Source organism: Panulirus ornatus, chromosome 4 (genome assembly GCF_036320965.1).
Source record: "Panulirus ornatus isolate Po-2019 chromosome 4, ASM3632096v1, whole genome shotgun sequence".
Taxonomy (NCBI): domain Eukaryota; kingdom Metazoa; phylum Arthropoda; class Malacostraca; order Decapoda; family Palinuridae; genus Panulirus; species Panulirus ornatus.
Window position 1 is genome coordinate 66,818,427 of NC_092227.1, and position 27,473 is coordinate 66,845,899.

The window sequence follows — 27,473 nt, forward strand, 5'->3', positions numbered from 1 at the left end:
ATACGAAAACAAGCATGTTGTGGGAACGCAGGAGAGTTGGAGTTGAAAGTTTAGCTTGGTACACACTGGAGGAGTCAGGGAGCTTGTGGACCTAAGGACCAGGGAGATTTACCTGTGAAAAATATGTAGAGATTTTGGACAATCTGTTGCTGGAGTTGGTAAGGATATTGCTGTTTCCTGAACATGACCAGCCTCGACTTCACTGTGTCCAAGGTAATAGTCCCATGTATACTTTACACCAAGTGAAAAGCTGGTTTGATGATCACAAAGAAATGACATTACTTCTGCATCCACCAGAGTCTCCATCCAGATCTGAATCCAGTAGAAAATGTTTAGGGTGTACTGATGCGGCATTTTCATGTGAACCACTCTGGGCCCTGCAACCCCATTGTCTTGGTGGCGAAAGCTCACCAAGCATGGGATGAGCTTTGGAACCAAGCTGGGTGAGAGCTGATACATAATTGATGCAGGGGGTTCTTACACAGAGTATTAAATACATCAAATACCTCCTCCATATAATTAAGTTTTTTCCATATATATTTGCCATTTCCTGCATCAGCGAGGTAGCATCAAGAACAGATGACTTGGCTATCTTCTCTGTTGCATTCTTTGGAAAAGTAAAACCAGAGGGGAGGATTTCCAGCCCCCTGCTCCCACCCCTTTTAGTTCCCTTCTACATCACATAGGGAATACATGTGAATATTCTCTCTCCTCTATCCCAAGGGATAATTAAATTCATCCAGCATAATTTCTTAGGCCATAATGGTCTATAATGTATTGCAGTCAAACAAATTGTATACATTTACTCACCATGTCATAACAGGCAGCATCATTAGAATCTATGATATACTGTAGTAAATCCCTGATGTTAATGCTACTTAATCAAATGAAACTGCTAGCAGTTTGATAGATAATAAATAATATGGTCCTCATATACTTTAACATTGGCTTGTTGATGTCACTCGTGAAACTGCTCCGGTTTGATTTGTATGGTCTCAGTCACTTTACATTCATGCATAAGTATACAGCACCATTTTGAAAATACACACTTTAGCGTTATCCGAAGAGAATTACATTATATACTCTAAATTTCAGCCTTCAAATACAGTATCAGAATACACAGCTAATATACCTATCATAAGTATGGAGATACCTGGTAGGAAGTCAGGTATGCCAACATGACTGTTTATGTGTTGAACACTTTGTCCAGCTAAAAAGGTTGTACTACTTTTCTAAGGGACTATACATGTACTAAATTAGAATGATTCAAAAAGATTAGGAGAGCCGTTGCACAATGATGACATAAAAATTGTAAAGTGTTTAGCCTCATTTTTTGTGTGGATTTTGAAAACTTTTCATTTGTTCTTCCTGGGCTTTATGCTAGAAGATGACATCTACTTTGACCTTCCTCAGAAACCTTTCATTAAGGAAATCTAGTTATAGGGTTGACACCCTTGTAGAGATTTGAGGGTTTCTCCTTTTGAATCTGTTTTTAAAGTTCTTTGAATTTACCCTTAAGGTTGTTATTTTTGCTTAGGGGTTAGGGTTTTACAAAAGTTTTTAATCTTCTTTTATGCAAGATAGACTGCAGAGAAGAGAAATGTACGTTTTGATGATTAGTGTAGATTTCCTGTTCTTTTTCACATTTCTTATCCTTTTCTAAATTTATATCTCCTGTACCTGCCTTTGGTTGGTTCCTACAGTCTGTGAAGTATGAGCTCCAACAAACTGGGAGTAGCAGGTCAGTGACATATGCTTGGTAGTAGATGCTGATTGGCCAAGGGTAGACCACATTCAGGAGAAAGCAGCCCAGTTGCCTAATGGTCATTTGCAAAGAGAGTGAAGGCTGGTGCCTCCTCATCAATTTTGAGAATAGATGGAGTCCTGCTATGTTTATTCATAAGGAATATACCTAAATACTTGCAGAAAAATCTCTTGGAAAGTTTAAGATTTTTCATTCTTCAAAATATTGTTTGTGTAGAGAGGACTCTGGTGGAGTCACTGGACATGAGAGAGGGCTAACAGTGAGCAAAAGGAAACTTCTATGAAATTTTTATCTTCCACAGTTGCTTAGTCTCTGGTTGTATTCACACTGATACAAATCACTTAGGGTGAAAAAGGCATATGTAAACTGATATTTTTATTGTTTCCAGATTAGAAACAAACTGGAATGTCAAACAGTTGGCTCGCCAATGACCTTAGAATTAATTATCTTATATAGAACAAGTACAACGTTTTTACCATTTCTTATTAGCTGATGTAAGGGTAAAAGACCACCATATCCTAATATAGTGCTGCATGTGATGGAGCCATTATGTAATGCTGAAAACTCGAATATTAAATTCCAAAAAGTACATAACCTGTTTGATAGTCACAGTGAGCTTGTTAAAATGTTGCCTCAACATAAAAACAATAATCCCTACTGTCTACAACTTCAGGAAATTTTATTCTTTGCAAGATATGAAAATAAAAAAAGGAATGCTTCACTTTGAGTGATTTTTTTTCATTAAGATACTGTGTCAATGTGTATATAATATATCATTAGAGAGGATAGAGGCAACTGAGGTGTGAGGTACATGTACATGAGATGATTCTCATGATATTAATTTTGCAGTGTGTGAATAAACCATTTCTTAACTGTACATTACTAGTAACTATTTTCAAGTGACAGGTGGTTATTCACTGGAACTACATCAGCTGATTTCTTAAACACAACACAGAAATCCTCTAAGTGATATATTGCATAATTTTTTTTCAAAATACAACATTCATAAGAAATTACTGCTTCTTTGAACTTTTTTATTTTAAGAATTTCAATCCTTACTAAACCTGCTGACAGCATTTGTAATCTGGTAACTGTCTTCAGTAATGAATTTATTCATATTTAGACACCATAAGAAAAAAAAAGGTATAACTCCTCAGAAGACTTTATCACCATTCTAATCTTAGTAGAAGATACAAGATGGTATTACACATCATGATATTAGTTGATTTAAGAACTGAGTTACAGTCACTATCACACTTTGTGCTAGTGAACAATAAATACATTCTTAGAGACCACCAACAAATTACAAATGCAATATTTCAAAATCCTTATCCTACATTCATGGTAATATTTGGTCATGACGATCCAGCCAACAGTCACATTGTAGCTGTCTATGTACAGTCCAACACACCATCATAAATTACAATGATATAAAAATACAATGCACTTGCTTTGGATGACAACTCTGTTTCTCACTCAGAATCAGCTGTTGTAACAAGCGATCGAGTCTCATATGAAAACAGTTTATAACTGTAAATTCATACTACATACAAAGCCTGCAATAAGCCTTTCAGTCACAGTTTTATACTGCACTGAGGTGACCAGCTCAACAAAATCAAATAGCTTAAGGTATATAAATCTGGTTGTATTATTTTGTATTTTCAGAAATGTGCCATTTTCTCTATTTGATTATGATGATAGGGATTCTAATATACTGTATTAGTGGTTATAAGTTACAAATCATATCCATGGTAGAGTCCATGCATGTACGCAAAGATTAAATAACTAACATTTTTCTTTGTAAAACCTGGAGAGCCCTGTTCGTACTTGTAATCACTGCAGTATTCTTGTGAAAATCCAAAAGGCAAGGGTAGAAAAGGCTATTCACATATGCAAGGCTGGTTCACAGCAATTATTTAGCTATTCACTACCAAAGTCACTATAAAATCCATTATGGGGAGAAATTTTGAGCAGTGCACAGCACTTGAATGATTCTTATTTGGGGGTTCTAAATAATTCTATTGCAACCAGATTTTTTGTTCAAAATCATATACCTATTTTACATGTCATCAGTGTCTTCATCCAACAGAAATGCAAAGTTTACAAAGTCATCACCTTGTGGCCACATTAGTATTTACAAGCTTCTTCATGAAACTTCATACAAAGTGCTTTAGTTTGAGGTAAAGATTCCATAACTGTACTAGCCAGATACAAGACTTAATTATATAGTTTTCAGTGTGTTGTCCTAATTACATTTATCAATTTTATGAAAATTTTTTGAATGCTACTTCAGGTAAAAGTATCCAAAAAGGTGTCTTGTGAAAAATATATGCAAACTTGCTTTGACATTATTAATGTAACAACTTGAATTTGCTAAATTTAAATCCAGTTTTTACTCTTGAAATGATAAGTACTATTTAAAAAAAAATTAAAACATTACAATTTAGCCTTTCAGTTTTACATCTGTCCAATTCTCATTTCTTACACTGTCTAGACAAGCTTAGCACTTCTTGATAGAATCCATTTAAGCAAGTAATTGCTGATGGGGCCACATAAGGAGACTGAAATACCATTGTCAACTGATAAATCAAATATCTCACCGTCAACTGATACATGAAATCTGTTATTTCAAGACCAACTGATAAAAGAAATCTGACTAGTAACATTCACATTATGAAAAATTTCTTAACTGAAAAACTCACAATATTTTAATGCAGTTTCTTTAGAGGATAACTAATAAACAATATTGATAAATGTGATCCTTTCTGAAGTACAGTAACTTGTAATATTATTTTGCTCAGTAGCAATATGATCAAGAACCTAATTTCAAGCAAAAAATATATTAAAACTTGACTGGTCATTTGTCTAAATTCAACCTTATGAGATTATATAACTGTTACGTAAATGTCAAACACACAACAATCAAGTCATCATGAGGAGCATAAAATAATAACTTACAATGCAATACATATACACTTATGGTATTTTTAAGTACAAAAGTTACACAATATGTACACAAAACTAGTTTATCTCTTGGACAACTCTTGAGGGCTAGCAATAGCATGATGCTCTGAAAAGAGTACTTCTTAAAATATCCATATATGCTTTCACTAGCCATTACTAAACCTCAAGCAGTGACAAAGAACTTGACAGATATACATTATTGGTGCAGCTGTTTGAAAGACCACAATTCTGACAAAAGTCCCAGGTGTGTGAAAAATATGGGAACCCTGCAGTGAATAAGTCATCTGGTCCCATGTCTTTCTTCACAACGCTTGTCCCATAACTGCTATTTTCTAATATTGGCAAAAGAAGAAAAAGAAAAGTTTGAGCACAGTTCATTACGGCCTTGTGAATTTATGATCATTTTGTTCACAATTTTAAACCATACTTTTTTTCTACCTATATATAATATAGATAGATATAGTTTTTATATCTTTCAGTATAACAGATGTGAATCATTACTTTTCATAAATTTGCTAAGAATTCTGCTCATGGTGCAAATAGGTCCTGGTCTGAGACAGCTTAGCAAGTTTTTAGACACTAAGTGTTTGAAGATCTTATTAAACTACCAGCCTGAGAACTACCCACGTGGGAAGGCGATCTATTGTGGTCCCTGTGGCTGCTTATTTTGTTGTACTCGACTAGTATCAAATTATATGAAATACGTTTTCGATATGAATGTGTTTCAAATAATATATCAAAATATGTCAGTGGCAGTAGACTTATAGCATAGAAATTATTTTGTGGTTCTCAGGGAGTTCTGGAAAAGAAGGCGCTGCAGCTATACAGACATTTGCATATAAAATTACCAGTACTCCTCATGTTCTTCAAAAACTATCCTATCAAACAATGTTGTAATTGCTTTTAACTGAAAGACTCCAACATTCTTACAAAGTATACATGTATTATACTTTGTAAGTTCCATTGGAGGTGGCTATGAGTGTAGTCCTTTATATCTAATGCATCTATGTCTATCCACCCTGTTGATACACATTTACTGTGTTTAGTTGAACACTTTGAAAACAAGATAACACATAAAGGAACAAACCTTAACACACCTCTCAGTGAACACTCAACTGCATCATTGGGAGAAGTATTGCTAAACTGGTGTCACAGTGATAGTCTCGATATCTCCAATACTCTTAACACGACGATGCGTTTCATGATGTACATAAGCAGCAGAAGGCATAATTGAGGAGCGGGGACGAGCGTGAGGTGCATGGTGAACATGAGTCCTTGTAGTTACAGCAGGGGACTGACCACCTGAGGAAGAAGACTCACCACCATTGTTTCCTCCTGTGGCAGTTTCCTCTCGCAGGCGTAGACCCAGAGCACGACTCAAGGATCCCTGAAAGTGAATGATACATAATATAACCAATAACCTGGAATCTGGAGTTCCTTACAAATAAAAAATCTACAAGAAAATCAGTACGGCTATAGTTTAGAATTCATTATTACAATGTAAAACTATGAATAACATAAATTAAGTGTAAAACAATGGGTGTAAGAGGGTTGAAAGGAAAGTAGAACTGCTTAGAAAATTTTCAACATATTTAAGGGGATACAAAAGTTTCCTCCATCCCTTAGAATGGTGTACCAGCTTCATAATAATTTGTACTGAATAGTTAAATCTTTTTCAAGGCAATATATCACTATTCATTTACATGATCTTAAAAAAGGTGGCAATTATTCATGAAAGAACCATTGAACAGATAAATACAGTCTTGATTTATACCATGATATACTACAATTACACATACTTAGAAAAGTCATCTAGAAGCAGCACGTCAGCTTGTACATTTGTAATTCACACACTGTTTCAGTACTCACACTATAGAAAAAACTGAATAACAGAAACCCTAGTCAGTGTGGGTGTTCTTTTTAAGTGGCTTTAACCAAGTAAATTTCCACTTTACACATAGAGAAACAGTACATGGTCAAATAACAGTAATTTTGTAAAATATAGCCACCAAAATGATGGTTTAATAACATCTGATATTCAAAGATTCTGCAAGTTTTCTAATCCTGAAGAAGTTTACACAATCCAAGAAAAGTATTATAAACTACAGTAAAATACAAGCATTCATATATTTGTGAATCACACCAATTAATATGGAAGATCTGTTTGCAACCCTTAGATAGTCTGTGGACCTGGTGCAATATAACTAAGTGATAACATCCCTGTAATGCAATTAGACAATATCCCCTGTAAGTCAGTCTTTGTATCTGTTTTGTATTAAAAAAGGAAGTACAGTATGCATAACCTGTACCATCATAGTCAATTATCAAATCAAAATCATAAAGTATTCAAGAAACTACATTTTTTCTGGTAACACTTGTAAAGTATTCGTTTAGTAAAAATTCAAAAACTATTCCTTGGCTGCAGAATATCATCACAATCCAGAGTGAGGAAAAGAAGAATGTTGAAATTCACATTGGTTCCGAATTTCAGCACCAGGCTATAATTGTGGGCCAATTATACACGTATATCATAAGTTGGCCCTAGTCACTCATAACAGCCCACCCCCTTTTATCTCAGAAGGTCCCAGCTCCTACCATGTTTTTGTAGTCTACCAAGTTTCTCGGCATCAATTTGGATGACAACCTAAGCTTGAAGGAACACAACCACATTTATCAGATAAAGATTCCTGGCACCTTATCTCAAAAACATCCTCAAAACTCCCATTCTTTCCAAACACATTTGTGATGAAAAGATGGGCAGAAAAGGGCAATTAAGATTGTTTTTAGCCCATCTTACAACACTAGTCAAGCAGCGCTCAACACATTGATCTTCCCCACTCTTTCCAACTATCATTTGGACCTGATTTAACAGTTAAGGCTTAACCTACTGCACTATTCCTGCCACCGTCTTTTGCTGCTACATGAGATTCATCTTTCAAGTTGCTGTTGAGTACCACACCTGTATAAAATCTATACAGACTGCCAAAAGAACCCCTTCCCAACCACTGTAAACATGATCTTTAATAAAAAGATTGTACATTAATTAACTTGTCTGTGTCAATGTAAGACTGTCCATTTAAAAGCCTCTTTTTACACACTGTTTACTGCTGTATGTACTTCCTCCTTATATTTTGAGCCTTTACATGCATATAGTTAACTGAGCCATTTATTACTATTATCATCAACGTCATTATTATAATTATTATCATTATAATACCATTAAGTTTTTAAAATCATTTCATGCTTGTCATCCGTTCTCTCAAAGTTGCTTTTGACACCATTTACCATACCCACAATGACATCAGAATTCTGTTAAACATTCATAACATATGCAACCATTTGATAATTTCATCCCCATATACACTCAAATGCATTTTAGTGAAGGCAGGAAAATTCAGAGAATATTTTATATTCACTAAATAACATCTCAGGGTACATAAGAGAAAAAAATCTGGCCATGTAGTATGATAATCTAAGCAATGATTACATTCGGTTACAAAGTACAAATATAAGTTGCTGTTCACATGAATGTTTAGTGGATATCTGCCAATTTATACAACATGAACTATGAGAGAACTCAGGATCAAACAGTACATATGAGAAAATATATACTGTTGTTAATGTAATCCCTCACAGGAAACATTACTAATATTGTTTCAACATCTGTCATTTGAGAATCACTGATTTATCAATAATGCTGTTATATAAAGTGTCTATTCGGCTCAGTGACAAACCAATTAATTGACAACCTGAAGAGAGGAACAACCAGCTCAATAAAGCACAATATATGACTAAGGAAGAAAATGTATATTTTCAGCTTTTGAACTATGTCAATATTTTCAGAATTCTGGAGGATTTGCAAACAGTTCTTTGAGACTGGAAAATTACTCAAAATACCTCAAAAGCTCTACATAACCTGAAAGATTTTGTAGGTCTGAAAACATTGGAGAACATTACCTTGAAATTACCCCTGTAAACAGTAAATCTTCTGCTTGAATATTTACATTACTCAGAATTAATTGTAATAGAAGAATTTTCTGTACTACAAACTGACAGAGCTCCTTATAAAAGAAATCCGTGAATAAATACTTTTCAACTGGGGCTTAAAAAGATGATGGTTAGGTCATGTTTAGCAATATCTTTGTAATTATATTACCCCCAGGACCCCTTTTATGGGACTCCTGTAGCTTCAAGACAGCACTAAATTCAACAGCAGGAAAATGTTGGATTCCTAGGGAGTTTCAAGTTGCCTCACAAGAATTTACTACTTTTAACCCACTGGTGAAGATAAAACCTTGCCAAAGTATAGTCAATGAAACAAACACAAGGATAGAATTTTACATCTCAGTAATCAGAGTTCCTTGCTGTGTAAAATATTTTAGAGCATATACAAACAAGCAAGATAATCAGGTCACTGACATGTCATTTGAACTCTGGAGATTATCTATGTGACTAACTTTAATTTCTGATAAAATAGTAACAACAGCTTTTTCTTACTCCTTCATGTAGTATAGACCTGATATATCCTCAACTGTGAGACTCTTGATAATTGACTATGGTGTACAAATAAATTAAATGCTTTTGCAATACTGCATTACCAGTTCCTGTACAAAGACCCAAAGAAAATCTTTATGCTAATAAAAAACACAAGAGTTGCAGGCAGTCAGGAACAAACTAGTGAGCAGAAGCAAAGGAATACATACATGCAGGCGAGGGAAGGGTGTCTCCTAGGATAGTACCTGTGAACTCCGCCACGTGCCAAACTTAGGGAATAAAGTGAGACAAAGCTCCATCAGTGGTTGCATTAGTGAAAAATTCCCAAGTTCCATAAAGCTTTTTGTTTACGTCACAATGTAAATTTCAAGCTTCTTCAACTTGGGAATCATAAAGTTGTCCTGGTCATAGTATTTTCATTAAAATTTCAAAGAAAGCACAAGGCAGTCAAAGCAGTGACTGTGATATAATTGCCCTTATAACAAGAAAAGCAAGAAGCATGATATCAAATGACTAATTAAAAAGGATCTTTAAAACAGAGCTAGGTTGCACTGATCATCAGTACCAATTGCATAACAAACACAGCTACCACTGACCAGTCAATGCGAAATGTAACCCTGCAAAATTAATTCAAGGTATGTGTAATATGGCACTACAAATAACTATAAAAAAGGTTACTCATACAATAATGCTATCAGCATCTACACAACACTTTCAGCACAATGTCATCTACATACCAGAACCACAGATCTGCAGGATGACTACTGGGTTTAAACAAATCATTATCAATAAATTAACAATGAACCTATATCAGATTTTGTCATCCATAACATAAATAGTTTAGAATACCTTTTTTATATACCTGTCTGAATACTAAACATTCTATATCTATATATAAATATCTTTAAAGAAACCTAATTTCACTCATAAATCTATAATACATTATGGTAACTCATCCTTCCCATTTCACATATCAAAATCTATTAAGGGCTATGGACTAAAATCTACTTTAGAAAAGTACCTTACACATATACCACTATTGTTATTTACATCAGTGCACCTTAGAAAGTATCTTCATTAAATCCTACATAACTAAATCATATAACTCTCCCACTATATAAAAGGGTAATACCACAATCTCCAAATATTCTGGCAGATTCCTTCATCACTGCATTCTTATCATATATACTCCCTCAGGCTGTCCTTTCATCTATATTAACATTCAATCCACTCAAATACTATTGTTAAATTTCTCTCTCTCTCTACAAGTTCATGCCTTCTCAGCACCTAAACCTCTTCCTAACTTTTTTCTCACTATTTCATCTCTCTTATCCCACAACCAATTAATCTAACTCCACAGTTGAGGACTGTCTATTATTGTTTCCTCTCATTACTATCACTTTTTTTCAAACTTCCACAGAGCAAACCCTGTTCTTGCAATGCATTTTCAATTCTATATCCATACAAATACTACCTGTTTACTTAAATGTAAAGAGATTAAAAAGCAGAAATGTTCACCATGGCCAGGAAAGATTCTACATGTGCCACCTGGCTGTGACAGCAGGAAGAGTCATATAAAATATGGAGTGAGTACCAGTTAAATGCAGCCACACATACTGGTCATTTGTAAACATCACCAGCTTCTGTACCCTTTGACAAAGTAAGCAATCATTCAAAATAACTACAGAGCTTCAAAATTATTCACTCTTTATACAAAGATGTGGTGTTCACTTGATCATGGTGGATGAGAAGAGAAGATATCAAAGTTGTTGAATACAAATGGTGCTCCTGTGTTTACTCATTAGAAGTTGAGCAGAATAATAAGTTTATCTAGACCTTTATCCTCAATACTTAATTTCCCTTTCTACCCCTTGAACAAATAAATCAATATGCTAACTCATGTTATATCTGATATGTGTCCTATCTTATCCCTCATCCATCTTATATGCTATCAACCATAACCTCCAAAAAGACAAAATAAATAATCCATTCAGGCTTATCTTTGTTTAAATATCAACTTTGTTTAAATCCCGTGTAGAACATTTTCCAAAAATCCTTTGAGTGTACCAACGTCATTCTCATTTTGATCCACTTGCTCTTTCTTTCTTTAAAATTCTTTAAAAAATGATCCTTACTCTTCACTGTCACTGCATGATGTATGCACAAATATTGTACTTTACCTCAAGTCTTGCAACTTAAATTTCATAACCATGAACATCAATTCACACACTGGCAGTTTCTTAATCATCCCACTAAGTTTTCATCATACTTTCATTCCTTTTCCTAAGTTGCATAACCATCAATGCCCTTAAGCCTCCCTTTTCATTCTAAACATATCACTACTTTTCAGCTCTGAGACATAGTACATTATGTTTAATCATGCTTCCCAAAAAATATAATATTTTCATGCTCTCACATTTTTCGTTCATTCTTCATACAATGCATTCATCCAAATTAAAGCAAATGATTTTCTGGTTGACAACCAGTAAGCAAATTACACCAAAGGTACTGTCTTCAAAGCCACCTGCAGATTTTTGCAATGATACAAGTCAGCAATATTCTATCTGACACTGGATTAAATCTGAAGTACACTTGGAACCCTTCACCAGTTTAGAGGTGATGAAGATTACAGAGTTTTTCATGAATCCCTAAGAAACATGATAGTTATTGCACAAAAACTACATCTGAATACTTGTTAACCGTCTAAATGTCGTAATCAATAAGAAAAAAAGGTCCAAAAGACCATACATCAATACTAATAGCAAAGGAATCATAGCCTTCCCCATATAATGAGTTACTTTCCTGAAAAACTGTTGCTTTGTGAAATATTATACGAGCAACTCAAACCCAATACGTATGGGGGTTACATTCTTGAGTTTTAATTTTTCATATCTAACTCTTTAAGTTTGGGACACACATGCAACCCCTCTGCCTAAGAAGTATCACCACAGAATTACATCCATCATTTCACTTACCAGAAAATGTGGTGGTGAGGGCTTGAGGTGATGTTACAGTGAAATGGGTTGGAATATGAGTTACAGGATAGAAAGGAGGGGCACTTGGTTTGTGAAGATGGATACATTGAAAAAAAACAAAAAAACTGTGGTATGCCTTTTTTTCTCATCTATAATGCTCCCTGTAGCTAAATGAAGCATCCAAAACCAGTCAAGAGTAATGCTGTCTATCAACATACAAGTCAAGTGGTGAGTGCAACACACCATGGCTAAATCTTGTCATAGGTATGTAAGGAGGTTCTCAATGACCACCAAATCCTTCCTCACAATCACTATTCTATCCTTCTTCCCTGGCTATCATATCGTACCTCACAACCACCACTTCCATCCCTCCCTGGCCACTAAACGTTGAACTAAGGATGGTATTGTTCAATGGTAGCAAACATTCGTCCCACCATTTTTCCACAACATATCTTCCATACTGCCAGCACACCAATTTTGCTCAACAACAGGATAATTTCCCCAAAATATTTCACCCCTGCATCCAGAAATTCTTATCCTGTCAAAGAAATGGATGAATTATTTGTAACTGTTCTTAGGGATTAGTTGTGTGTCTGGAAACTTTATGATGTCTACAACCATGTACTACAAGCTGAAGACAGACAGACAGAAGATCACCTTATTATTGTATAGATTCAGATCATTTCTGTGGAATACAAAACTATTTGGGATATCTAATACTGAAAGATAGTAATAAAGATCAGAGGGTAGGTAACTGGGGCAAAAATTAGGATCCTCTTATTTTTTTTTAGATTGGTAGGCAAGTATGCATTTGAGCTGCAATTTGCTTGTGCCTCATTAGCCACTCTACTATTGGGCCACTCTTCCAACAAAACTCTCAAAACATAACACCTCATATCCCTCCCTGTTTACCAAAGAGGATCACATTCCGGTTGAACCCCCCAAAAAATCATCTGAATTTCCCACCACATGCTGGATTGAAGAGAAATAATCTAAACATTTAACCTCCCTGTTCCCATATTAAGTTCATTCTTCCATTTCCTGGATGCACACTCACCATTAGCCCTTGCTTAATTTTCTACTTAAAATTAATCATTTCTTTGTTTTTTTATATATTATTATATTATACTTTGTCGCTGTCTCCCGCGTTTGCGAGGTAGCGCAAGGAAACAGACGAAAGAAATAGCCCAACCCCCCCCATACACATGTATATACATACGTCCACACACGCAAATATACATACCTACAGAGCTTTCCATGGTTTACCCCAGTTGCTTCACATGCCTTGATTCAATCCACTGACAGCACGTCAACCCCGGTATACCACATCGCTCCAATTCACTCTATTCCTTGCCCTCCTTTCACCCTCCTGCATGTTCAGGCCCCGATCACACAAAATCTTTTTCACTCCATCTTTTCACCTCCAATTTGGTCTCCCTCTTCTCCTCGTTCCCTCCACCTCCGACACATATATCCTCTTGGTCAATCTTTCCTCACTCATTCTCTCCATGTGCCCAAACCACTTCAAAACACCCTCTTCTGCTCTCTCAACCACGCTCTTTTTATTTCCACACATCTCTCTTACCCTTACGTTACTCACTCGATCAAACCACCTCACACCACACATTGTCCTCAAACATCTCATTTCCAGCACATCCATCCTCCTGCGCACAACTCTATCCATAGCCCACGCCTCGCAACCATACAACATTGTTGGAACCACTATTCCTTCAAACATACCCATTTTTGCTTTCCGAGATAATGTTCTCGACTTCCACACATTCTTCAAGGCCCCCAGAATTTTCGCCCCCTCCCCCACCCTATGATCCACTTCCGCTTCCATGGTTCCATCCGCTGCCAGATCCACTCCCAGATATCTAAAACACTTCACTTCCTCCAGTTTTTCTCCATTCAAACTCACCTCCCAATTGACTTGACCCTCAACCCTACTGTACCTAATAACCTTGCTCTTATTCACATTTACTCTTAACTTTCTTCTTCCACACACTTTACCAAACTCAGTCACCAGCTTCTGCAGTTTCTCACATGAATCAGCCACCAGCGCTGTATCATCAGCGAACAACAACTGACTCACTTCCCAAGCTCTCTCATCCCCAACAGACTTCATACTTGCCCCTCTTTCCAAAACTCTTGCATTTACCTCCCTAACAACCCCATCCATAAACAAATTAAACAACCATGGAGACATCACACACCCCTGCCGCAAACCTACATTCACTGAGAACCAATCACTTTCCTCTTTTCCTACACGTACACATGCCTTACATCCTCGATAAAAACTTTTCACTGCTTCTAACAACTTTCCTCCCACACCATATATTCTTAACACCTTCCACAGAGCATCTCTATCAACTCTATCATATGCCTTCTCCAGATCCATAAATGCTACATACAAATCCATTTGCTTTTCTAGTATTTCTCACATACATTCTTCAAAGCAAACACCTGATCCACACATCCTCTACCACTTCTGAAACCACACTGCTCTTCCCCGATCTGATGCTCTGTACATGCCTTCACCCTCTCAATCAATACCCTCCCATATAATTTACCAGGAATACTCAACAAACTTATACCTCTGTAATTTGAGCACTCACTCTTATCCCCTTTGCCTTTGTACAATGGCACTATGCACGCATTCCGCCAATCCTCAGGCACCTCACCATGAGTCATACATACATTAAATAACCTTACCAACCAGTCCACAATACAGTCACCCCCTTTTTTAATAAATTCCACTGCAATACCATCCAAACCTGCTGCCTTGCCGGCTTTCATCTTCCGCAAAGCTTTCACTACCTCTTCTCTGTTTACCAAATCATTTTCCCTAACCCTCTCACTTTGCACACCACCTCGACCAAAACACCCTATATCTGCCACTCTCTCATCAAACACATTCAACAAACCTTCAAAATACTCACTCCATCTCCTTCTCACATCACCACTACTTGTTATCACCTCCCCATTTGCGCCCTTCACTGAAGTTCCCATTTGCTCCCTTGTCTTACGCACTTTATTTACCTCCTTCCAGAACATCTTTTTATTCTCTCTAAAATTTAATGATACTCTCTCACCCCAACTCTCATTTGCCCTTTTTTTCACCTCTTGCACCTTTCTCTTGACCTCCTGTCTCTTTCTTTTATACATCTCCCACTCAATTGCATTTTTTCCCTGCAAAAATCGTCCAAATGCCTCTCTCTTCTCTTTCACTAATACTCTTACTTCTTCATCCCACCACTCACTACCCTTTCTAATCAACCCACCTCCCACTCTTCTCATGCCACAAGCATCTTTTGCGCAATCCATCACTGATTCCCTAAATACATCCCATTCCTCCCCCACTCCCCTTACTTCCATTGTTCTCACCTTTTTCCATTCTGTACTCAGTCTCCTTCCCAAGCTCACTTACTCTCACCACCCTCTTCACCCCAACATTCACTCTTCTTTTCTGAAAACCCATACAAATCTTCACCTTAGCCTCCACAAGATAATGATCAGACATCCCTCCAGTTGCACCTCTCAGCACATTAACATCCAAAAGTCTCTCTTTCGCATGCCTGTCAATTAACACGTAATCCAATAACGCTCTCTGGCCATCTCTCCTACTTACATAAGTATACTTATGTATATCTCGCTTTTTAAACCAGGTATTCCCAATCATCAGTCCTTTTTCAGCACATAAATCTACAAGCTCTTCACCATTTCCATTTACAACACTGAACACCCCATGTATACCAATTATTCCCTCAACTGCCACATTACTCACCTTTGCATTCAAATCACCCATCACTATAACCCGGTCTCGTGCATCAAAACCACCAACACACTCATTCAGCTGCTCCCAAAACACTTGCCTCTCATGATCTTTCTTCTCATGCCCAGGTGCATATGCATTTCTTTGTAAAACAGGTAAAACAAATATACATCTTTTTCTTTCAGTTCTATTCTGAATTCTTTTGAATATAAAGCTTTGTCATCTTTACTGATATTTTCAGTGAACAATCTTAAGCTACCTGGGAAAACCTGACACTTCTGATCTGTTCACAGGAATAAAAAAGGCCAACTTCTATTTTTTATGAATACTGGATGTCAATTTATCATTACATATATGAAAATTCATTTCTAGCACCAGCTCTTATGGTTATGGAATGATTATTACTCCAACCATTATTCATGCCATTTTCACCTATCTGATATTTCAAGTATGATGAGATTTTCTTTGCAGAGTTAAACATTATCCTTATAGGTAGATATTAATGAAAACAGGGAAAATTACAATTCATGAAGGATAGTCTGTTTTCTCTTGAAGTATAGACTAAGTCAGAGGATAGATCCTGAATCCTACCCCATAACCTTCTAGCTACATATAAAAATTCCAACTAATAAATCTAAATCTCTTAAGTCCATCCTGTATTCCTGAATAAACATCTGACAGCCTCTTCCCATAGTTTTTATGAACAGACCAACCAAATGAGGACTTGCCATTGTGGTACCTCCATTATGACAACTATCTTTGTTGCTTTGTGCAGCAAAGATGCAGAATTCCTTTTCTTCTTTCAGCTTTCCGTCTTCCTACAACCTTTCTATCTCCAAGAGTTAAGTCAACAAATGTTGGAGATGCTTAAGTATTTCTTTCTTCTCAATACTCATTATTTTACCATTCAACTGAAGTGACCATGACTTGGGGCACATTTCTGGCCAAGCCACATTAGTGCAATGAAAGATTAGAAATGATGATAACTAAAAGCAATACAATTACACTACATATCTTTAAATGAAAAAGAGGCCACTTTATAAAATGACTTATGACTCTGAATGTATGAGAAAAATACCTAAGGCAATCTTATCTCCCAATCTTGCATCATTAGCTCCCTTGCCTATGAGATTAACAAAGTATATAAGAACAGAATTGAATTTGATAAAAGGTATAAAAGAACAAACCACCACTCATTAATTTTCAATTGTAACATACCAAACAGATTATCAATGGTATAAAGCTAGGGCACATATCAGAGACCAGAGTTCTGTGGGTTAAATTACCATATTGGATAATTCTTTAGTGTATCTATGTGAATGACCTAAACATCCTCTAAATATCCTCTGATGACTAATGTCTGCAATCTTAGATGTTGTCCTATACAATGCAAGAAAAACTTTCTTACTGGAGAAAGGGGTTAATTTCTTTGAGAGATCATCCATCAAAAAGGTTGTTCCTCCTTTCTAATTCAGTGGCCAGGCAAAAGAGATTGAAAAGCCATCATGAGTGGAAGGCCAGGAATGGCTGGAAGGGCTTTTAAATTGATGAGGGAACGTAAAGGAAAGGAGTGGAGTATGTGCTTTGTTAATTCAAACCACCTCTTTTTCTATGAGGATACAAGGATCACCTACTGTGCCCATGAAGGGAAGAGACTTGCCTGGATGAGAGAGAGAGAGAGAGAGAGAGAGAGAGAGAGAGAGAGAGAGAGAGAGAGAGAGAGAGAGAGAGAGAGAGAGAGAGAGAGAGAGAGAGAGAGAGAGAGAGAGAGAGAGAGAGAGAGAGAGAGAGAGAGAGAGAGAGAGAGAGAGAGAGAGAGAGAGAGAGAGAGAGAGAGAGAGAGAGAGAGAGAGAGAGAGAGAGAGAGAGAGAGAGAGAGAGAGAGAGAGAGAGAGAGAGAGAGAGAGAGAGAGAGAGAGAGAGAGAGAGAGAGAGAGAGAGAGAGAGAGAGAGAGAGAGAGAGAGAGAGAGAGAGAGAGAGAGAGAGAGAGAGAGAGAGAGAGAGAGAGAGAGAGAGAGAGAGAGAGAGAGAGAGAGAGAGAGAGAGAGAGAGAGAGAGAGAGAGAGAGAGAGAGAGAGAGAGAGAGAGAGAGAGAGAGAGAGAGAGAGAGAGAGAGAGAGAGAGAGAGAGAGAGAGAGAGAGAGAGAGAGAGAGAGAGAGAGAGAGAGAGAGAGAGAGAGAGAGAGAGAGAGAGAGAGAGAGAGAGAGAGAGAGAGAGAGAGAGAGAGAGAGAGAGAGAGAGAGAGAGAGAGAGAGAGAGAGAGAGAGAGAGAGAGAGAGAGAGAGAGAGAGAGAGAGAGAGAGAGAGAGAGAGAGAGAGAGAGAGAGAGAGAGAGAGAGAGAGAGAGAGAGAGAGAGAGAGAGAGAGAGAGAGAGAGAGAGAGAGAGAGAGAGAGAGAGAGAGAGAGAGAGAGAGAGAGAGAGAGAGAGAGAGAGAGAGAGAGAGAGAGAGAGAGAGAGAGAGAGTTTCATTATTATTTCTTAAAGTTCTCATAAAATGCCTGATCTTGCACACTATACTGTTTTACCTTTAAAACTATCATCCTTACTGAATATCCTATATGAAATGGTAACTTCTCAATCCTTTCTCCATCCAGCCACATATATTCAACACTGAAACTTCCCTTCCTGAAGATATTCTATAAGGATGCTTCTACTCTTTCAGTATTTCAGCTATCTAATTAGAGCTCTAGTAATATCAATGTCCTTGACTTCCAATCCATTCCAAACTCTCTTCAAATTCTACACTAAAACATTTTCATTTAGAGCATCACAATAAATAGCCTATCAAAAAATCCATAACAACATAACATATCCTTGACTTACTCCAACTTTAAATTTAAACTGGTCACTCTGTCCACTGATGCTTTAGCTAAGAAACAAAGAGACCAATTAATGAGTTAATTCAAAACTGTCTTACTGAGATCTCATAAGGACTGCTATACATACATTATTTCTAGTAACTGATCATAAGATCTGAAACTTCTAGCCTGTGCAAAAAGACATGTAGTGGTGCAGTTGCTTAAGAATATAAAGAATTTACATAGAATAAAAGTACAATATAAATATCCAAGTATGGGGTCAATGTGAAAATCTAAGTATTGGCAAAAATACAAGTGCAGCTGTCAATCCTCCCTACCCTAATTCTCACTCTTTACTCAGTTGCAGTTCTCAGTACTCTAATAATGTCTCCTGTACATTTCTCTTTTTGATTTTTCTACAGCAATCCTTTATCTTTAAGAAAATTATTTCTTATATGAATGAAATGTCATATTCCACCTTTCATAGGTCCATTCAAATACTTTTCATGATCACTCCTTCACCATACAATTACACTGAATTGGGTTCTACAGCAAATAATTCTATATCTTTTTACTGGTACCTTACAAATGTACAATCTTTCCTCCTAAAATTGTTGTCTTTTAATAAAGCAATATCAACTGTTTCTAGCAATCCACTATCAATTCCAATGTATGGACTCATATCCTGTCTTACATTAGCCAAATTAAAATATGTCTATATATAGGTCCTTGTACATCTGCTCATCCACACAACTTTAGTTATAACATATTCTTTAGCTGCATCTCTTCCCCTCACCTTCAACAGGTCCCCATCTCTTATTGCCACCTGTCTCACACATGTCCTTTCAAAGCAAATTACTCCTCACCTGCTTACTCCAAATTCATAATCCACTAAACTGCCTCCTGCAAATCTTCCACCACACCCTACACAAACTTAACACAGTTTCTACATTCTACACTATTGGTTCTTTTATAACAAAGGCTGGTATAAACATTTAATTCTTACTTCATCATGACAAAAGGGTTCTAGCAAGACAAGTTATGAAATATGAAACATATTTAAGCTGTTATGCATCCCAGCGCTAAAATTTTATAGTCTTTGATTAATATGAACATGACATTAGTAATCAAAGTTAAACATAAAATTCAAGAGTGTATCCCATTCCTCCAACTTAAAATGGCTGAACTTGTTGAAAGCCATAAAGCTTTCAGGAATAAAACATGAGGTATAACTTGTCTTTATGAATAATCTAAGTCTTTAAGGAATCATGACTCAAACATCAGAACACCTAGCAAACAAGCAAGAACAAGCAAACTACTTGGTTATAAATATAAGCAGACTAAGTCCCATAAACTTATCAAGCATCCTGTACCTTAGATAGAAGAGTAGGAAATGCGCAAACCTTTTTCTGCAGAGGCTGTTCAAGCACTCATCAGAAGAGGTTATGAAGAGTGCAGCACAGTGATGAAGAAGCATTAAAAGGAAAAGCACAAGAAAGGATGCTGTAGTTAGTATGGAAAGTTGAGTGTATACAGCTTGTTTAGATCTAACTTATGTTTAATTGCACTTTGTTCCTATTTTTAATATGCTTTTCTGCTGTTTCCCATTTTAGGTAAAACATGCTAAGATGTCAATTTATTTCCATGTAAGGATATAAAGTGTAGTTCTAAAACTGTTCCAAATAATACTATCATGTGTCTCTATATTGCCGATACTAAACTTTTCACATGAACATATACCCTTAAAGTCCTAACTACTAAATTTGTTTTATAGGCTAGATTTATCTAATTGCCCTGAGCAAAATAATGCTTATGTGCCAAAGAACTCTATAGTGGGTTCAAGTCTAGAACTGGCAGCACAGATAAACATACTGCATGGTATCTGCAATAAAGCATAAAACTTAAGACAAGAATAGCAGTCTTGATAACTCATGAATAATAAAGGTTAAGTAGAGGACTGAAATAAAACTTTTAAACTTTACAACAATTTGCATCATCATGATTAAATGTAAATTGTAAGCAAAACTATCACAAAAGCACACAGTCCTTAAGAAGACATCAATTATACTTCCTTTACCATTTATGATAAATATATGAATTCTTAGAAAAGTTACCTGAACCACATATACACTAAGACTGCAATCTGGAAAGTAAGACACTTCAGGTGGGTATGAACTGGTACAGGCTATTCATTACTTGACATGTTAAGTCAAGTCTGTTTGCAAGTCTTGAAAAACAAATACAGTACTGAATTCAAGTCACACAAATTTCATGATACAGTCAATATTACTAACCACTAAACACACCAAATTTATAAGATTCAGTAGTATTAAGCTGATAGAATGGTATAGATGCAGTTTCTCTGCATATACAAACCTGAACTATAATTGTATTATCATATGTAGACAAAATATGTAACCAAAGTGTGTGCTCTGTGCTAAAAAAGAGTGTAATGCCCTAAACCTAGACCTATAAATCCAGGTTTATGTGCAGTGCAAAAGCCAGTTCAGTGTTATGGACAGGGTTTATCTCACATGTTACTAGGTAAGTGACATTATCCTTTGTTATACAAGACTAGGGTTGGGGGCCCAGGTCTGGCAAAACTAATTCTCAAAAAAGGGTGCAAGTTTATATGCAAATGATCCATCCCATGTGCACTGGAACAGAGAAAATGATAATAAATAGACAGGCAGAGAATTATGAAAGACTGCACCCATACTTTGAATATTTCTGGGGTTAATTATCTACTCTTGATCATCCAGGATATGATTACTTTTTCATTTTCTATTAACAGTACACAAGTGAGAAATGAATAAACTTATGAAAAATAAAGATAAGATATATCTAAAATGCATTCTTGCCTCTGGCTGCTTGATTCCAAAAAAGGATAAGCATTCTATGAGTCCCCTAATCCTAATAATATGACATAAAAAATGCACTGATCAGATGTACAGATACCTACTCCAAGTACTGATGCCATATCAATATACCTATAATATTTGCAGCAGTGATAAAATAAAAATATCTTGATATCATAAAGATAAAACAATATTCATAGGGACTTCAATGTTATTGTCCCATCAGAGTTTTGACCTATCATGTGTTCTTAATGATTACTACTGCATCAACTATGACAGGGATGGCAAGAAACATATGAATCCAAGCTCTGGCAACCTTTACGTTTTACTACCATGTGGCCTGGGGAAAAGGCAGAAGACAACATAAAACTCTTCCATAAGTTCATTGGGAGCAAACCAGTAGTTAAATAAAAAGTAAGCAAAAGAAGGTGCCGAAATGTGTGAGGAGCTAAATGATAAATTTAGAGGAGGTTTTACGGAGGAGGATAATATTACACTAGCGTCAGAAAGGTGGGCAGGGGAAAAAGTTTTGAAAAGTATAAGGATTTAGAGAAATGATATAATCATTAAAACAACTTGACATTGACTCAAATAAGGCCCGTCAACCTGATGAAGTCTTCCCATATGTGCTGAAGGAATACACAAAAGAACTTACTAAGTTTATCAAATTACAGTTCATTAGGTTGCGAGGCGTGGGCTATGGATAGAGTTGTGTGCAGGAGGGTGGATGTGCTGGAAATGAGATGTTTGAGGACAATATGTGGTGTGAGGTGGTTTGATCAAGTAAGTAATGTAAGGGTAAGAGAGATGTGTGGAAATAAAAAGAGCGTGGTTGAGAGAGCAGAAGAGGGTGTTTTGAAATGGTTTGGGCACATGGAGAGAATGAGTGAGGAAAGATTGACCAAGAGGATATATGTGTCGGAGGTGGAGGGAACGAGAAGTGGGAGACCAAATTGGAGGTGGAAAGATGGAGTGAAGAAGATTTTGAGTAATCGGGGCCTGAATATGCAGGAGGGTGAAAGGTGGGCAAGGAATAGAGTGAATTGGATCGATGTGGTATACCGGGGTCGATGTGCTGTCAATGGATTGAATCAGGGCATGTGAAGCGTCTGGGGTAAACCATGGAAAGTTGTGTGGGGCCTGGATGTGGAAAGGGAGCTGTGGTTTCGGGCATTACTGCATGACAGCTAGAGACTGAGTGTGAACGAATGGGGCCTTTGTTGTCTTTTCCCAGCGCTACCTGTTATTCCATGTGTGGCGAGGTGGTGATGGGAATGAATAAAGGCAGACAGTGTGAATTGTGTGCATGTGTATATATGTATTTGTCTGTGGGTGTATATATATGTGTACATTGAGATGTATGGGTATGTATATTTGCGTGTGTGGACGTGTATGTATATACATGTGTATGGGGGTGGGTTGGGCCATTTCTTTCGTCTGTTTCCTTGCGCTACCTCGCAAATGCGGGAGACAGCGACAAAGCAAAATAAAATAATAAATAAATAAGTTCATTAGGACATTACAGAGAAGGGCAATTCCACTGGTTCTCAAAAAACAGTTCATTAAGGTGCCAGAGGAAAAGGTAATTTTAAAGAAGTGGAAGAAGGCAAATGTTACGCTGAACTACATGCCTGTCTTGATGACAAATGTGGTTTGCAAAACACTGGAAAATATAATCAGAAAACAAATGAATAACTACTTACAAAGGAGAAACTACTTAGCTGGGAGATACATGATTATACTTGAAAGGATTCACGTGTCACAAATACTTTTGCCTTCTATTACAACATGAACTGTCTCAAGCTAAAAAAACAGATGGGGAACCTACTTGTTTCTAGAATGCCCCAGAGAACCTTTGACAATGTACCCCAGAGTGACAAACTTAAGGGCAAACTCCTTTGCTTGATTAAGGATTACCTTTGTGGAAGGGAACAAAAGGACATATGTACAAAACACATTCTTACAATGGACTGAGATAAAAGCAGAGTGCCAAAGGGTTCTGTCTGAAATAGTTGAAATAATTCAGAAATGTCGCAGCACTGCCTCTCATTTTCATCACTCAATGATGGCACAAGATGAACTACAGGCTGCAAGAACCCAAGCTATGTGTTGTCCATGATACATCCACAAGGTGGAACAGCACCTTGCACATGCTAAAAAGAATACTACAAATAAAGGAGTCACTATGTTAGTATGCTGCTACCAATTCCAAAATAAAGTAACTTAGCACCACTGAATGGTTAATAATGTCCAAGAGTGCAAAAGCTCTGGAACCTTATAAAGATATCACAAAATGATAAACTGACTCAACATCTACAGTAGGTGATTTGATACCTCTTGTGGTTTCCTTGAAAACCACTCTTCAGCCAAGCATATCTGAAGCTTCTGAAGTAAATGATACCCCAGTTTCAGGCTCTGCCAGATACTGAATCAATAATTGAGTCACCCAAGATAAAAAAGCACCACAGGCAGTATACATCATGAAACAAACAATGCGAGCTGATGTTGAAAAAAGATTTCCTTGGCTTGAAAAATAAGATTTGCACAGTTGCAACATAACTTAATCCAATATATAAAAACAAATTCTTTTCCTCTTCTCACATCACTGGTCAAGTGAAATCATCAGTTGCCAGACTAAGTAAAAACATGACTCAGCTCAGCACCAAGGCAAATGAAGATGACTAACCAACCAGAAAATGAAGAAGAGATGACAAATACAAACAATTAACACAACCAAAACCTATGGAACACTAGATGAAGCTATGACCTCTATTCTTGCTTCAGTTGGTGATGATGAAATGGAAGAGACACATTCAGCAAGATGGTGGAAAGAAAAGATGAGAATCTACCCAGATTTGGCAAGGGTCTCCTGCCGACATCTTTGCTGTCCCCCAGGCAGCGTCTCCAGTGAGCAGCTATTCAGTGGTGCTGGCTTGATCTATGATGCAAAACGTAAGTGTCTTTTACAGAAAAGGTAGAGAAACATTTGTTTTTGAAGAAAAACTTGCCTATCTTTAACTTTAAATACTGAATGACTAAGTAATGAGAGAACAGCTGTTAACAGATTAGGAGTTAAGTTAACCATTTTTAAAGGGTGGAGGTTGTGGAAAATGGTTGGTGGGATGGACAACAAGTTGGGTTCCTGTCCCACATCCTTGTAACACACACCTTGTGTTACTCGCCTGAAGTCTTCAACTTGAATTACATAATATTGGCAAAATAGCAAAATGATGTTCTTATCTAAACCAATGTACAATAGTCCCTTTTTTTTTTTTTTTTTTTTTTTTTTTTTTTAATACTTTGTCGCTGTCTCCCGCGTATTGCGAGGTAGCGCAAGGAAACAGACGAAAGAAATGGCCCAACCCCCCCCATACACATGTACATACACACGTCCACACACACAAATATACATACCTACACAGCTTTCCATGGTTTACCCCGGACGCTTCACATGCCTTGATTCAATCCACTGACAGCACGTCAACCCCTGTATACCACATCGCTCCAATTCACTCTATTCCTTGCCCTCCTTTCACCCTCCTGCATGTTCAGGCCCCGATCACACAAAATCTTTTACACTCCATCTTTCCACCTCCAATTTGGTCTCCCTCTTCTCCTCGTTCCCTCCACCTCCGACACATATATCCTCTTGGTCAATCTTTCCTCACTCATTCTCTCCATGTGCCCAAACCATTTTAAAACACTCTCTTCTGCTCTCTCAACCACGCTCTTTTTATTTCCACACATCTCTCTTACCCTTACGTTACTTACTCGATCAAACCACCTCACACCACACATTGTCCTCAAACATCTCATTTCCAGCACATCCATCCTCCTGCGCACAACTCTATCCATAGCCCACGCCTCGCAACCATACAACATTGTTGGAACTACTATTCCTTCAAACATACCCATTTTTGCTTTCCGGGATAATGTTCTCGACTTCCACACATTTTTCAAGGCTCCCAAAATTTTCGCCCCCTCCCCCACCCTATGATCCACTTCCGCTTCCATGGTTCCATCCGCTGACAGATCCACTCCCAGATATCTAAAACACTTCACTTCCTCCAGTTTTTCACCATTCAAACTCACCTCCCAATTGACTTGACCCTCAGCCCTACTGTACCTAATAACCTTGCTCTTATTCACATTTACTCTTAACTTTCTTCTTCCACACACTTTACCAAACTCCGTCACCAGCTTCTGCAGTTTCTCACATGAATCCGCCACCAGCGCTGTATCATCAGCGAACAACAACTGACTCACTTCCCAAGCTCTCTCATCCCCAACAGACTTCATACTTGCCCCTCTTTCCAAGACTCTTGCATTTACCTCCCTAACAACCCCATCCATAAACAAATTAAACAACCATGGAGACATCACACACCCCTGCCGCAAACCTACATTCACTGAGAACCAATCACTTTCCTCTCTTCCTACACGTACACATGCCTTACATCCTCGATAAAAACTTTTCACTGCTTCTAACAACTTGCCTCCCACACCATATATTCTTAATACCTTCCACAGAGCATCTCTATCAACTCTATCATATGCCTTCTCCAGATCCATAAATGCTACATACAAATCCATTTGCTTTTCTAAGTATTTCTCACATACATTCTTCAAAGCAAACACCTGATCCACACATCCTCTACCACTTCTGAAACCACACTGCTCTTCCCCAATCTGATGCTCTGTACATGCCTTCACCCTCTCAATCAATACCCTCCCATATAATTTACCAGGAATACTCAACAAACTTATACTCTCTGTAATTTGAGCACTCACTCTTATCCCCTTTGCCTTTGTACAATGGCACTATGCACGCATTCCGCCAATCCTCAGGCACCTCACCATGAGTCATACATACATTAAATAACCTTACCAACCAGTCAACAATACAGTCACCCCCTTTTTTAATAAATTCCACTGCAATACCATCCAAACCTGCTGCCTTGCCGGCTTTCATCTTCCGCAAAGCTTTTACTACCTCTTCTCTGTTTACCAAATCATTTTCCCTAACCCTCTCACTTTGCACACCACCTCGACCCAAACACCCTATATCTGCCACTCTGTCATCAGACACATTCAACAAACCTTCAAAATACTCATTCCATCTCCTTCTCACATCACCACTACTTGTTATCACCTCCCCATTTACGCCCTTCACTGAAGTTCCCATTTGCTCCCTTGTCTTACGTACCCTATTTACCTCCTTCCAGAACATCTTTTTATTCTCCCTAAAATTTACTGATAGTCTCTCACCCCAACTCTCATTTGCCCTTTTTTTCACCTCTTGCACCTTTCTCTTGACCTCCTGTCTCTTTCTTTTATACTTCTCCCACTCAATTGCATTTTTTCCCTGCAAAAATCGTCCAAATGCCTCTCTCTTCTCTTTCACTAATACTCTTACTTCTTCATCCCACCACTCACTACCCTTTCTAAACAGCCCACCTCCCACTCTTCTCATGCCACAAGCATCTTTTGCGCAATCCATCAATGATTCCCTAAATACATCCCATTCCTCCCCCACTCCCCTTACTTCCATTGTTCTCACCTTTTTCCATTCTGTACACAGTCTCTCCTGATACTTCTTCACACAGGTCTCCTTCCCAAGCTCACTTACTCTCACCAAGGTACCTTCTTCACCCCAACATTAACTCTTCTTTTCTGAAAACCCATACTAATCTTCACCTTAGCCTCCACAAGATAATGATCAGACATCCCTCCAGTTGCACCTCTCAGCACATTGACATCCAAAAGTCTCTCTTTCGCACGCCTGTCAATTAACACATAATCCAATAATGCTCTCTGGCCATCTCTCCTACTTACATAAG

The 27,473-nt window shown here is 37.4% G+C and overlaps 2 protein-coding genes across 10 annotated transcripts in view; one reads left to right on the top strand and one right to left on the bottom strand.

The window, feature by feature from the left end:
- LOC139766950 (pseudouridylate synthase 1 homolog) overlaps positions 1-2,486 on the top strand; it is a 150,477-nt gene extending 147,991 nt beyond the window's left edge. For all 4 annotated transcript variants that reach the window (XM_071696021.1, XM_071696022.1, XM_071696020.1 and 1 more), the window contains exon 11: positions 1-2,486. The gene's annotated coding sequence lies outside the window, so the exon portion shown is untranslated.
- The window catches only part of LOC139766910 (uncharacterized), a 218,086-nt gene continuing 192,740 nt past the window's right edge, over positions 2,128-27,473 (bottom strand). For 2 of the 6 annotated variants that reach the window (XM_071695966.1, XM_071695941.1), the window contains 2 exons: positions 20,149-20,193; positions 2,128-6,116 (listed from right to left, as the gene is read on the bottom strand). In XM_071695966.1, the coding sequence (XP_071552067.1) occupies positions 5,868-6,116; positions 20,149-20,193 (294 nt within the window). In that variant the 3' untranslated portion in view covers positions 2,128-5,867. Of the gene's footprint in view, positions 6,117-9,432; positions 9,493-18,800; positions 18,847-20,148; positions 20,194-27,473 lie in introns of all 6 variants that reach the window. The other 4 variants (XM_071695981.1, XM_071695950.1, XM_071695974.1 and 1 more) reach the window with 4 other exon arrangements.